Source organism: Lagenorhynchus albirostris, chromosome 8 (assembly GCF_949774975.1).
Source record: "Lagenorhynchus albirostris chromosome 8, mLagAlb1.1, whole genome shotgun sequence".
Taxonomy (NCBI): domain Eukaryota; kingdom Metazoa; phylum Chordata; class Mammalia; order Artiodactyla; family Delphinidae; genus Lagenorhynchus; species Lagenorhynchus albirostris.
The window spans coordinates 61,540,292-61,554,508 of NC_083102.1; the positions used below are offsets into that span (position 1 = coordinate 61,540,292).

Consider the following 14,217-nt stretch of genomic DNA (forward strand, 5'->3'; position numbering starts at 1 on the left):
AAAAAAGTAAAAAGTAAAAAAATTTAAATATATTTTATTTAACCCAATATATATAAAATATTATTTCAACAGGCAATCAATTAAAAAATTACTAACTATACTTTGCATTCATGATTTTGTATCAAGTCTGAAAACTGGTATGTATTTTACACTTATAGTACATCTCAATTGAGACCAGCCACATTAAATGCTCAAAGGCTAGATGTGGTTATTGGCTATAATATCGGGCAGTGCAGGCTGAGCAGGAAAGACAGATGTATATAAACATAATTTCTAGATCCAAGAGACTCTTGACATTTGCAAGAGACATATAAAAAGATCTTCATGTATCCCCAAATTTGTAAACTCTGCTGTAAAAATATCATTTTCCCTTTAAAATACAATGAAGTATATGTTTAGCTAATACTTCAATTCACGATTCTGCAGAGGAAGCTCTTTCTCCACTTCTGCCACAAAGGACTTATGAAAGAAGCCCAAAATGAATGGTATCAGGTCTCAAGGTTGTTAATAGCACAGAGAAGACTTCCTAAAGTTCTACTTGTGGTCACCTTACCTTAGGAGACAGGCAAGGAAGAGCAAGTATCAAGTTGCTCACGGACTGTGAATTCCATGATAAGAAAAAGAAAAGCACCAATATTGTTAAATTCAGCATGACTTGACCACATGAATGCTTGTGTTTCACTAAATTCTGTCTCCCCGGGGACAAAGCAGATGAGCCAATAATATTTAAGACCTACTCAAAGAAGTACGGGGTCTTCCCTGGTGGCGCAGTGGTTGAGAGTCCGCCTGCCGATGTGGGGGACACGGGTTTGTGCCCCGGTCCGGGAAGATCCCACATGCCGCGGAGCGGCTGGGCCCGTGAGCCATGGCCGCTGAGCCTGCGCATCCAGAGCCTGTGCTCCGCAACGGGAGAGGCCACAACAGTGAGAGGCCTGTGTACCGCAAAAAAAAAAAAAAAAAAAAAAAAAAAAAATAGTACAGGCCCAAGAGTTAATAGATCAATGAAAAGTTAGTTCCTAATTTTGATGTAGCAACCCTGAGAGTGGGAGGATGAGTGAGTGAGGAAAAGGTTCTGTGTCTAAGACAAGTAATAAAGGGGAAAGATGTCTCCCTACTCAGAGGTGGGACTGCTGCTGAGGCCAGCACCATCTTCTTGGGTGACACTAAGACAACCGACCTAATCCTCTTAGACTTTCCCAGGCTGCACTGTGATGGAATTATAATACTTCCACCTCAGGATCCGAGGCCAGGCATTAAAACCAGGAGCTGTTCTCTGACACACACATGTGGCTGCGAGACCATCTCGCCACATGGGGAAAACTGGGAGAAGTGGGAGCAGGGATACTTTGTTCAGATTTTCTACAGGGGTTCTGTGCAGTCATTATGTTCATTCTCCTCTATGCTTTTTTTCATGCTTGGTATGTTGAGTCTTCAATTTTATCCACCCATGTGGACAGACCACAACTGTCCCACTTGTTATTTCCAATAGCCATTGAAAAGCCATTTTGAACACACTGGTTGGCCAATACCTAAGCAAAAGTTTTTTCCAAATACCCCAAGGTTCATAGAACACTAAAGCAAGCCTGGTTTAAACAAAGTTTGATGCATTGCTACAAAGTGGATTCGGTCTGTCCGTGGCTGCCTTCAACCCTGATACTGGATTTTCCTCCTTGGAAATGTAACATGGCAGAGTATTTTCATTCCATACAGGCTGCCTTCAGTTGCACTGAACATTTGTTCCGGCCCAGAACACTTCTCTATGAGTTTATGGAGTTAAATGATAGCACCTCTGATTACATTTGAATTATGCAAAGAGTCTAAAATTCTTGAGCCAACGCTTACTCAGAGTAAAGGTAAGATGAGTAGTTATATTTCACCATATCAATATTCTCAACCCACAAAAATATTTCAGTAAGCTTCCTCTTGACTCACATTTCCTAAGTGTGTCCTGTTTCTTATGCAGTTTCATGCCTCAAATTAATTATCTTTCCAACTTTAGCAGTAGGTTTTTCTCTTCTCTCAGTGAGCAGGTTTTCTATTAGTTGGAGTACTAGCTGAGACTGAGTCCAGAATCCCTTTTTCCTATATCTGTACTGAGCATATGGTGGATTCTCTTGAATTGCAGATCGGAGCCACAGCCAAATTTGTCATTTGTCTAATTTATTCAAAATCTCTATTTTCTAACTAAAAATTGTCACCATCTTAGAGCACTTCAGTTCTGTTGCGCACACCAGCATTTAGCTTTCTTTGGGAAGTGGGCCATTTTTCCCCCCAAAAGAAACACACTTTTCAAGAGAACAGAACAGAGTCTTACAGTGATGTGGGTGCATGGGGGTATGTTTGAATCATCCCATAGTAAAATCACTCATTCCCAAACACCAGCTTCACGGCACCACATGTCATTGAATCGAAGGTGCAAATCTGTTCACATTCCAACCTTCCTGAAACCAGGATGTGTTGTATAATCGATACCTTGTCAACTGTTTGGCAGTCATTTTTCCTTCTTCATGGAACATAAAATGGTAAAAGAGTTTATAAGCAATAGTTTCTTATATTTGATCAAATACAGAATAATTCTTTAAAACTAAACCTCTATAAAATTACACATCACTATTTGCCATAGACTTTTGGGGCTATTTGTATATAAGTGAACAGGAGAATCTGAAGTCAGGGGATGCCAAGTGCTGCCTGTGATGGGGAAGAAGTGCCATGGATGAGGAAGGTGCCCAGGGTTAGACGAACAAAGAAGTCAGGGCACCGAGCTGGCTTCCTACATAGCCTCTGGGCTGGGATTCTAAGAATCAGTAGTTGCTGGTCAGGGGAAGGGCAAGAGTGTGTGTGGATATGTGGGGAGGGTATTATACCAGGCAGAGGGAAAGCAATGAACAAATTGCTTCCACAGTAGAACTGCATGGTGTGTGTGTGCAACCAACTGTAAGCAGTTATGCATTCCTAGAACTTGAAGAACAGGAGCTGTGACCGGGGACACATGGGGACCAGTCTCTCCTGGAGGGTAGACATTTGATGCTATTTCAAATGCAGTGGTCACTTTCTATGTCCTGTCTTTGCTACATTTCCTAATTGACTTTCCGTAACAAATGTTGGATGCCTTTGGCAGATCTCTTGGGTTTAGCTTCCAATTGCAGGATACTAATTTATATAATTTTCTCCTCATTCCATCTTTCCGTTTTCTCAGAGATCAACTTCATCTAGAAATATTACCAGTTTTCAACAGTTGGTTTTGTTTCTCTGATGCATAACCTCAGAACTAATACAAGCTGTATAATTTAAGAGCCTAGAGGGAGTTGAGAAAACAATGGAATGAAGCCCCTTCCTTTTAAATTGGGGAACCTGTGATCCAGAGAGAGCAAAGCAAATCAGCTTCAGAGCCAGGGCTCAGATACAGGCTCCTGACGACTTGCCAAATGAAGAAACACACATTTGTCAGAGGTTCTAGGTGCCACATTAAAAAACAATTTATGTTTGTACTTTTTATTTTGTTCAATGTATTTTCATCTTTTTTTCCCAGAAGTTTACCTCTAGTCACTTTCTCTTATGTCTACAATGATTTTTATAATTTCCCATGTAGAGAAGGAAAAGTGTTTTAAATATAAATATTTAAATGGTTTCAGTAGAAATGGGGAGGAAAAACTAAAACAATTCCTCCAGGCATAATTAACTATATTTATTTTTATTATTATTTCAATCTTGATGCATCAAACTGTGTTCACACATAGTTGATAAAGAGAGATCCCTGTGGAAGGTGGGAAGTTGAATTATCTTCTATCCTTTCAAAAGCTAAACATTAATTAACGTAATGTGATTTTGACTAGCTTTTATGGGTGTTTTTCTATGTCTCAGATATCACAGCCTTCCTTTTCAGATTTTGATAGGGTTATGACTACTTGAGCATTCCATATAACTTTCAATGGATTCTGTTTCTAGCTGAGTTTGGGTCTCCTGCAAATGATTTTTGACATTTCATAAATTCACAAGCAAATGTGAAACACCATCATGATTTAATTTTATGAGTCATGCTTTAATTTTGTGAGTCAGCAAGTCCTACAGGAGGAAAGCAGAATTCTAACCTTATTCAAGGCAGCTAAAAGATAGATGATAGATAAGTTTTTATTTAAACCCTACACGTGCAAGTTTGCATTTTCTGTTAATGAATTGGGGCTTAGGATATTTTTAAAATATTTTTAAATGATCGCTCACATTTCAAAACAGCTCAAGTATTATATACAGGCATTAATTAAGCTTAATAACTCCCTAACTCTATTAAAATCACATCCTGAAGTAAATATTTTTAACGCCAGTATAACTTGTCTCCCAATATGCTGCTCAATATAAAATCCGGGAAACCCACCACCATGCCACAAATCTGTCCCTCCTCCAAGTCACTTCACTATCTGGCCTCACTTGGCTCATCTATAAAATAGTAGACTAGGCTAGCTGACATCTAGGATGCCCTCAGTCACAAAACCATGAAGCTAATTTTAATTATTTTCAGAGATATTTACATCTAAGAGAAAGCTTAGAGATAATGAACACATCTTCCTTTTTAAAGATAAGGAAATTGGGTTTCTAGAAAGACTTTTCCAAGATCAGCTTAAAGATCAAGTTTAGGAGGAGGAATTCTGGGACTGAAACACTCATCAGCTGATTAGCAACCTGGTGCTTTCCTGAGTCTCTTCCTCTCTTCCAAGAGATGTCTCTCAAAGGAAAATATCAAATATAGTATCCCATATTTGAAGAAACGTTAAAAAAAAGCCAATGTATTCTCTAAAAAGCTTTCATCCTTAACATTAATATTAGTTAAAAATATTATGTCCCCACGAAACAAACTAAAATCAAAATAAACCGCAAACTCAAATTGCTCACAAGGGGCACAATCTAGGTCTTGCTCTTCTTTCTCTTGCTTACAGCCCTGTTTGCAAAGGAGGAGTAAGGGTGAATTTTGTGCTGCAACAAAACTCATGATGGTAGTAATGACGAGGCTAGCATTGAACACAACAAACCTCAAGGAAATCTAAAAGAGCAAATAATACCAAATGGATTAGAAGACTGGAAACAGAAAAGGAACAAATAGGGTATCTTTGCTAAAGAAAGGATTTTAAAAAAACCCTTGCTGTATAAATTATATTCACCCTTGATTTTATTTAGGTTGGTTTATGTAACTTTCAAATGTCAATTCAAATTTAGCATACGTATGGATTTTAATCTCTGGTACTTACAGTGGCTTTTCTCTAAAAGCTTAATGTCACAAGGTGAAGAATGAAGGAACACCCTAGTCAGACAAAGGTCTCAATCAACTTCTGTCAAGAAATACTAGAGGCTTCAACTGCCAGCATAGAACATTATTAAATGATGGGAATACATGTTTTCCTTAAATTAAATTTTAAAACTGCATTTTATAATTGGGATAAATTTTTTTATGAAAGATTAATCTGAGATAAACTAACTTTCTCATCCGAGACTGTGGTGTCCAGTACATCAGCCACTTGAAATATGGCTAGTTTGAAATATTTCAAACACACATGGCTATTGAGCAACTTGAAATATGGCTAGTTTGAAATCAGATATGCTTTCAAGTAAAACACACACTATAATCTGCAGACTTAGTAACCCCCCAAAAGTAAAATGTCTATTAAGAAATTTGTATTTTATACTCATTTATATTTTATGTTGATAAAATTATATGTATTTTATATTGATATATGTATATTTAAATTTTATATAACTAAATAGCTATATTATATATAAATATATATTTACATATTATATGTTATATTTAATTATGTTCATACTTATTTATATTTTATATATGTATTTTTATATTTTATGTTGAATAATATTTTGGATATATTGGGTTACATAAGTATATCATCTAATGCCCCCTGCTTCTTTTCAGTTGTTTCAATATGCCTCCTAGAATGTTTTAAATTACACATGTGGCTGCCCTTATATTTTTATTGGACAGCCTTGGTCTAAGGCATTAAACAAAGCAGCAAACAGCTAAAAATTAATTCCGTAACTCAGGTCATCAATCTTCAGTACAAATATAAATACCTTTAAATAGTTTTCTCCCCAGAATCTCTGACAATTATCCTGTCAGAGATGTCATTACAAAAATAAAATCTTATTTATATACATGTGTATGTATATATACAAAGACCATATATGTGTATATATACGTGTATATATAATCTTTTAAAATGAACTACAAAATGGCTACAATTCACATTTTCATAATAAGTTGCTTTAAAAAGGTCCAACTCTATATGCAAAATATACTGCTTTAAATCAGATTCACAGGAATGATTATGTGAAGTGGATGAACTACCTTTAGGCCATCAAAAGTGAGAATATAAGGACAATCAATCTCTCTCTCTCTCTCTCTCTCTCTCTCTATACATATATATATATACACACACACACACATATGCACATATATAAATACCTACAAATATAAAATGCATACATATATTTATAAATGAAATATACATAATTCATACATAAATATGAATGGTTAATAATATTACAAGCATGAAGGAAGAAAAAGAATGTGAATGTAGTGACGACACCTATATGAAATTACATATAAGCATAATGTCAACAATCAGAACAATTGGGGAGATACTACTGTTTACAAAGTTCTCTTTCTTTAAGGTTAAATTCATAATTGAAAGCCTTTTAAAGAGATGATCAAGTAATTTCTTAGGCCTCCCCAGGATCACTCAGAGATAGGAGAGAACTTACAGATCATTCAGTCCAATCTTCCCCTTTCATAGATGAGCCAACTGAGGCCCAGGATTGAAGGAAATTTCCCAAGGCACAGAGTAAGCTTTTTTCATTATTTTTAAATTACTGAAACACGCATACACCAGTACATGGTTTATAAAATATCTATGCTGTGCACAGGTCCTGTAAACAAACCCACACAGCTCCTTTCTCTGGAAACGGCACGGATTCAAGGACTTTCCTTGGTAAAGTAGTGGCCCCTAAATCATGTTGGAGTTTGGGCTGGTTTAAGAGCAAGGGATGAGGGCAGCCCAGGCAGAGGAGGGAGATGCAAGAGGAGGACCTTTAAATAAAAGTCAGCAGCAAAGGGAAGCAGGCAGAAAGAGAGAGCTTTGCATTTTCACGTACCCCAATTAACAGAGCCACCCTTGGGTCATCTACTTGGTGTTATTTGAGAACTAATAAAAGATCCCTTTTCCAGGTTCTTGCTACTTTCTTAGGGAAGACATTTACTGGAATAAACGGCAGCAATAGTGCTGTTATTATTAATAGTGAATAAATTATTAACCATTATTAATAGCAAATAAGGCACAAGACCAATTATTTTGGTGGGAATCAGGAAAGACAGGTCCATTGGACATATACCTGGTAAGGCACGTAGAATAACCAGGTAGAACCACCAAGAAGTAACTCAAAGGCACAGAGCTTCAGGTCAGGAGTGCAAAGAAGAGAGAAGCAGGAAACAAAGAGGCAAGTGGTTTGGTACCAACACAAAGTTTACCTACTTCACAATGTTGCCCATGCTGCCTACGGCAACACGGAGGAAAGAGTATTAGATACAAGGACACTCAACTCCTGGCTTTCAGGGAGCAGCAGGTAGAAGGAAAATCCCCAGGGTGGTGATGACCAGCCTCCCTCCTCATGCTCTATGTGGAATCATGGCCCTGGGCATTGTGCTGGGCCCCTTCTCTCATGGCTTCCACTCTTCATCACCACTACTCAGTTCTTTGGAACCATCCAGCACCATGACTATAACCACTGCTGTTCCTTTCCCTTCAGAAGGGACAGGTCTTACCCTTTTGCCCCTTCCCACCTTGGTCCATCTATTATCCCTTCTCTTTCAAGTTAATCAACCTCTCTTTCTGCCGTCAACCCATATCCTCCAACCTGTTTCTTCCTCCAGTTACCATCCTCTTCCTTCTCTTCACAAAGTTCTTCTACGCCCACACAGTCTGGTTCCTTTCTCCACCACACCAGAGAAAGGTTTTCACCAGGAGCCCAACTCAAGTCCTCCTCTCACTTGACCTTTGACTAAGCTCCCCTCCTTGACTTCTCAGAAAACACTCTCTACCCTTTGGTAATTTTTCAGTTTCCTTTGTTAGCTCCTTTCCCTCTGTGTGCAATGATATCTTGAATATCATTGCTCTACAAGGTTCCAACCTTAGCCGTCTTCTATTACACTTTACTTGCTCCCTCTAGGTGATTTAATCCACTTTTGTGGCTTCAACCAACAGCTGTATGCCAACAACTTCCAGAATTAAACACCTCTCCAGAGACTACAGTAGGGGGATCAAAATGTGGATTTGGTGCTCTGGAGAGGTATTTAACTCTCCCTTTTCCTATGGTCATCTTCACCTGGATGTCCGATAGGCACTTCAAATTCAGCACCTCTAAAACTAAAATTATCTCTCTCCATCTCCACCCCCAAATGTTTCTTTTTTCTGTGGTCGCTATGTTAATTACCAGCACAAAATCTACTGAGTGGCCCAAGTTGGAAACTTGACTTCTTTCTCGTCTTTAGCTGCTGGTCTCCAAGTTCTCTCCATTCTACCTCCTAAAAGGCTACTAAATACATCTTCTCCTTTCTAGATTCACAGCCAGGGCTTAGTCTAGGCCTTCAGAGGCAAAACCATCCCTGTATCTGCCCACTCCAATCTTTCACACCATGGTCTGAACTATTTCTATAATATGCAAATCTAATCACACCATCCTCCTACTTAAAACGCTTTAATTGCCTTCTCTTGTCCCTAGAGAAAGTCCAAACTTTGTAGCAAAAAAACCAAGCCCTTTCACATTCTGGCCCCTTCCCCAAAATGTTCACCTTGCACAGAACAATTCCTTCCGGTCATTTCAGAATGCTAGAACTTTCCTGAATACACTATCTCATTTCAAGGCTTTGCAAAGTTTCCCTCCATTTGAAGTGACCTCCCCTCCTTTGTCCAATTGGCCAAACTTAACATCTTATTTCAAGACTCTCAAATGTCACCTCCTCCGTGAAGTCTTCCCCAACCCAACACCTGCCCTCCTGCTCCACACTGATGCTAGTGGTGCCTTGCACTCCCATTATTCTCCTGTGATGAGCTGATTACATCTGCATGCCCCACACTAGCCTGGAAGTCCCTTGAAGGCAGGGACCCTAACTGGTTCATCTTTGCCTCCTTACACCAAGCACAGAACCTGAAACACAATAGGCCTTTAGTAAATATGTGCTGGACAAAGGGCAATAATTTTGTGCTACCATTTATGGGGCACTTTACATGTGTGAAGCACTTGGAGTTAATGCCCACACCAGAAGGGGATACAACCCCATTTTGCAAGTGAGAAAAAAAGCTTAGAAAGGTGAAATAATTTGCCCAAAGTCAACAGCTAGTAAATTCAAGGCTGCTTTTGACCTCTGAACTCCTGTTTCTAAGCACTCCACTCTACTCCTGGACCAAAGGGACTGGATACTGGGCTTGGTTTCTATAAAAACAATCTCTCCTAATCACAGGCTCAGGCTGTGTTAGCCCCAAATCCATTACCACCATGGTGCTTGTGCACAACAAAACCTTGCTGAAGACTCCTGGCAGCTATCAGGGTTCCTACCCTTAAGAAGAGGGGCGCACCATTTATCACAATTAGCTCCTTGGTCCCTGGCTTAGGATGCGCTACCCCAGAAACATGCAGAGAAGGCTGGATTTCCCCCACGTATCATTAGGTTTCCAAGCCCTACCCTGGGAACAGAGAAGTGGGTGGGTGTGAGAGATCATGATGACGGATTTTAATGCGTGCTCTGGGAAAATAGCTGCAAAACTTTACAGTCACTCGTTGTACAAATACACCACAGAATGAGAGGAACTTCCCACTCTCAAGTCTAGACTCTCAGGGCTAGCAATATACCATTATCTATATATTCATTGGTCCATCACTGAATATATATACCTCGTGTTTCCCACCCACAGTCATGCATTCAGTTGTCTTTTTCAGTCACCCTCTTTTAATTCTATGTAATTTCTGTTAAACGTATTCTAAAATTGACCTCTTTAATTTCCTCTAATTCTAATGACTTTTTAATGTCAGTCCCTTATTTTCTACTAATACCTCTACCGCCTCTCCATGACTATAGAGCACATAATTGAAATCAGTCCTGTGCTTACGTTGATTAATACATTTAAGCCTCTCAATTCACAGGTGATCAAACTTGCCCAAGGTCACTCAGCTAATGAGGGATACACATGCACACTGGGCTCCAGGCATGAGGACTATTTGCCAGTATTCTTTCCCTCTGTATGCCTGGGTACTGTGTGGTGAACTCTCTCTCTCCACTCCCAACCTTTTCTGACCTGCCAAATTCCTACTGGCCCTTTAAGGCTTAACTCAAGGGTCACCTCCTCCACAAATCTTCTCAGGTTTTCTCTGCTCTCTCTCCTGTCGGTTGGGTACCTCTGCCCTGGGCTTCATTCCCTCCCCACTTTTCCTGAAATGTAATTGTCACCTGACCCCTTGATCTCCCTCACTAGGCTGCAGGCTCCTCCAGAGCAGTGTAGAGTCTGGGTCTTGTCTTGGGATTCCCAGTTCTGGAACAATGCATGGCATATAACACACACATAACAAATGCTTGCTGAAAACTCAGTAGTGACCCCACTCCTCTGATTTGGCCAAAGTCCTGATGAACGACATCATCTGACTTAGGAGGAGAGACTTCCTATCATGAGCAATGCCATTTTCTCAGCTTTCCATGAACTCATTCTCTCCCTAGGTTTACACTGAGACAAGTAATTACCATTAGTTGAGGAATTACTACTTCTCAGACTGACATGAACGCTTCGTGCACAGTAAGTATGCTTATTCTGACAACACTGTCCAGTGGACATCATCCTCATTTTATGGATAAAGCTCAAAATCAGTTACTTATCCTAAGTAACTGGCCTACAGTCACAGAGAAGAAAGGCTTTGTTTTAAAAGAATATATAGGGCTTCCCTGGTGGCGCAGTGGTTGAGAGTCCGCCTGCTGATGCAGGGGACATGGGTTCGTGCCCCGGTCTGGGAAGATCCCACATGCCGCGGAGCAGCTGGGCCCGTGAGCCATGGCCGCTGAGCCTGTGCGTCCGGAGCCTGGGCTCCGCAACGGGAGAGGCCACAACAGTGAGAGGCCCGCGTACCACAAAAAAAAAAAAAAAAAAAAGCTTAAGTAACTTGCTCAAGGTCACATGGCTAATTAAGTGTTGCAGCTGGGGTTCCAATTCTGCTCTATTGGGATCCAAAACCTGTCCTCTGCCCAGCCTCCATGGCATTAAATATGATGGTGGTATAAAACGTGACAGCTTGAGGAAAAAAATGTTCCTCCTGTAGGTATCGGTATTGGAGTTAAGGGCTTTGCTGAGGCAGATTCTGGATGGGGGTGAGGATGGTAATGAGGTTAATTAGTTAGTGATCTATGTTGACTCATGGACAAAAACATACAGATAGCATCCTTGTCCATGGTTCCCATAAATCTGATAGTGCAGATGGAATAAAAAGGACATTAGTAGCCGGCACACTGATCCTAAACGTTGCCACCTACCCTCAGGTTTCTAGATGTGGGGCTCAACCAATAAAGAGGAAAAATCCTTCCTGATCCTTGTGGCCTATTAACTTCACCGCCTTCTCCTGTATGAGGTTTCTATAACTTAAAAGTTCACACCAATACAGGTTTACCCTGCCTTGTCATTTCACAGTTGCCACACTTCTCTTCCTCTGATAAAACTGCCTGCACCTGAAAAAAAAATGTACTGTTTAGTCAAATACACTGAAAATGCAGCAGTTTTGAAGGTTTTCTTTTGAGTAACAAAATTGTCCATATTTTTTCATAAGGTTGATGCGGAGAGAAATGCATGGTAATAAAGATGCTCAGAGAAAGCAGTCAGATAGGGTCTCAGGTGGACCTAATGAAGCAAAGACAGCTATAAAATAAACTTGCTAGGCATTTACCATCCAGTGTCTTTAGCATGTCATGCCCTATGGATGGAGTGTCCAAGGTCAGTTTTTTTAGCCTTGGGTCTCTCTACTATTACAATGAGTACTCAGTAGCTTAACTGTCATTTTCTAAAGATTCATCTTTAATGACAGTACAACTCTTTACCTATGTAATGCAAAAAAGATCCAATTAGAAAGCTACATCTCCTTAAATTAAATATATACATGGCAGTCTGAAACCAAACAATGATAATCGACATATTAAGGATTATAAACTGATTTTGCCCCTATGGTATTCTCTACACACGATGTTTCAAAAATAAAGACTGCAACCTAAAACAACAAAAACAAAAAGAATGGTTTGAAAATTCACTCAAAAGTAAAGAATGTGTGTTTTAAACAGAAGGTAAGAAATTGAGTCTGGAGCACAGATTTCAAACTAATAAGCGTTTCCTATTTCATTCCCCCACCCCAAGGAACAGTTCAGATCTCAGAAAAACTAAAGGTCCACAGAAACCAACCTGACATTTTTCTGGTGAGGCTTTACTGAAATGTTTAGACATGAACATGTTTGCAATGAGTCATAATTTATAGGACCTTAATGGCCAATGCCTTATGTGCGTTTCTTCCTACATTCAATAGCATTTTCAAACCAGCTGGTGGTACATTTTCCAGGCCCTGATAATTTGTATAAAGTTACCAGATCTCAGTTACTAAGGTTGCCACCCAGCACCCTTTCTCCTGATAATTTTTTATGCTATCTAAACAGAAGAGAACCTGATTCCCTTTTTGAACTAGAACTCTCCCCCAACCAGCCAGTTAATGCCTTTCGCCAGAGAAAGGGCGCACGCACTATTTTTAAGACCCCCAAAGAGAAGTTGAGGGGCCTTCGGGGCACTCCAAGTAAAAAGGCAATGGGAAACGTTAATGGGGAGCCGCTCTGGGCAAAGGCAGACGCAGTAACAGGATATGTTCCTTTCTAGAGGAAGCAGGAGCTGCGATAGCCGCGAGGCAGGAAAGGCGGTGTCAGCAGCACCTAAAGGAAACGGGCGCGCCAGGGTTGGCCAGGAGCTGGCCTGCGTAGGGACTCTCGCTCCAGTCGGGTCCGAGGTTGGTGAGCACTTCGCCCGCGGGAGATCAAGCTCAGGCCTCCCGGTACTAGTGGTTATAAAGAGTACCCATCTGCTCCCTGCCACCTCCGCCAAAGACGGGCTAAAGGAAGAGAAAAAGCAAACACCAGGAGCCGCAGCAGATGAACTCAACAAGTCAGCCCCGGACGCAAGTCCCTGTCCAAGAGGGACCTCGGGGTCCTGGGGCCGGAGGCGTTGGGAAGGCGACGCACTGCGTGGGTGGGGTGGGTGGGCGGGGAAGGGGGTGCTGCAAACGCCGGGTCCACAGATGGGGCTGGAGCGCGGAACGTTTCCCTCCGCGCCCCCCCGGGGCTGCCGCGCGCTCTCGAGGAGCGCGCGCATCCTCCAGACCTTCCCAGGCCCCAGGGCGGCGGCAGGGAAAGGGAAGGGGCTGCGGCGGTTCTTGCACAGGGACAGGGGGGCAGGAGGAGGCGACCTGCTTGTCACCGGCGCCCGCGGAGGGCTGGTAGCCCCAGGCCCCCGACCGCCCCGGCTGCCGGGCGTCTCCCAATGCAGCCTGCAGCCCGCCCAGCTCGCCCTCGCCACGGCCCCGTAGGGCAGGTACCTCGGAGCCTCGGCCCCTAGGAGCCTCCCGGCCGCGATCCGAGCGTCCCTCCAGCTCCCTCATCCGACGTCGGCGTCAGCAGAAGGCGAGGGAAGGGGGCGGGGGGAGCGCAGGAACCGGCCCTTCCTGCGGCGGTCGCCGCCAGCCGGAATAGCAGCCGGCGGAACCCGTGAGCGCCGCAGCGCAGCGCAGTGGCCGGGGGGAGCGGGCGCCTTCGCCTCTCCGCGAGCGCCAGGGGCCGGGGCCCCGCCGTCGTCTCCCCTCTCCGCTTCTCCCCTCCGAAGAATCCCCGGCGGGCGACCCCTCCCAGCAAGACCCAGGGACCCAGAGGAGGGAGAGGGCGATGGCCTCACCTTGTTTGGGGCGGGTCCGGGATTGGGGGAGTGAGTCTCCCTCTCTCTATTCCCTGGGGTCTTTCCTCGACCCCCATCTCCTAGGGTACACCCCGCTCGGATCTGCCGCCCAGGGTGACCCCGCCCCTGCTCTCCCGCAGGTGTGCCACGTGTCCAAAGCATTTGCGTCACAATGACCTGGCCTACAGGTGGGAGCAGCAGCGAACGCCCC

At 42.5% G+C, this 14,217-nt stretch overlaps 1 protein-coding gene across 10 annotated transcripts in view; it reads right to left on the reverse strand.

The window, feature by feature from the left end:
• The window catches only part of ICA1 (islet cell autoantigen 1), a 144,812-nt gene extending 131,021 nt beyond the window's left edge, over positions 1–13,791 (reverse strand). For 3 of the 10 annotated variants that reach the window (XM_060157089.1, XM_060157086.1, XM_060157087.1), the window contains exons 1-2: positions 13,654–13,789; positions 11,567–11,758 (exon numbers count right to left, since the gene is read on the reverse strand). Coding sequence is in view for 1 of the 10 variants with exons in the window: in XM_060157083.1 (XP_060013066.1) it covers positions 2,315–2,330 (16 nt within the window). In the remaining 9 variants the exon portion in view is untranslated. Of the gene's footprint in view, positions 1–2,314; positions 2,336–11,566; positions 11,759–13,653 lie in introns of those variants that run through there. The other 7 variants (XM_060157092.1, XM_060157085.1, XM_060157091.1 and 4 more) reach the window with 5 other exon arrangements.
• Between the last annotated feature and the right edge of the window lie 426 nt (positions 13,792–14,217).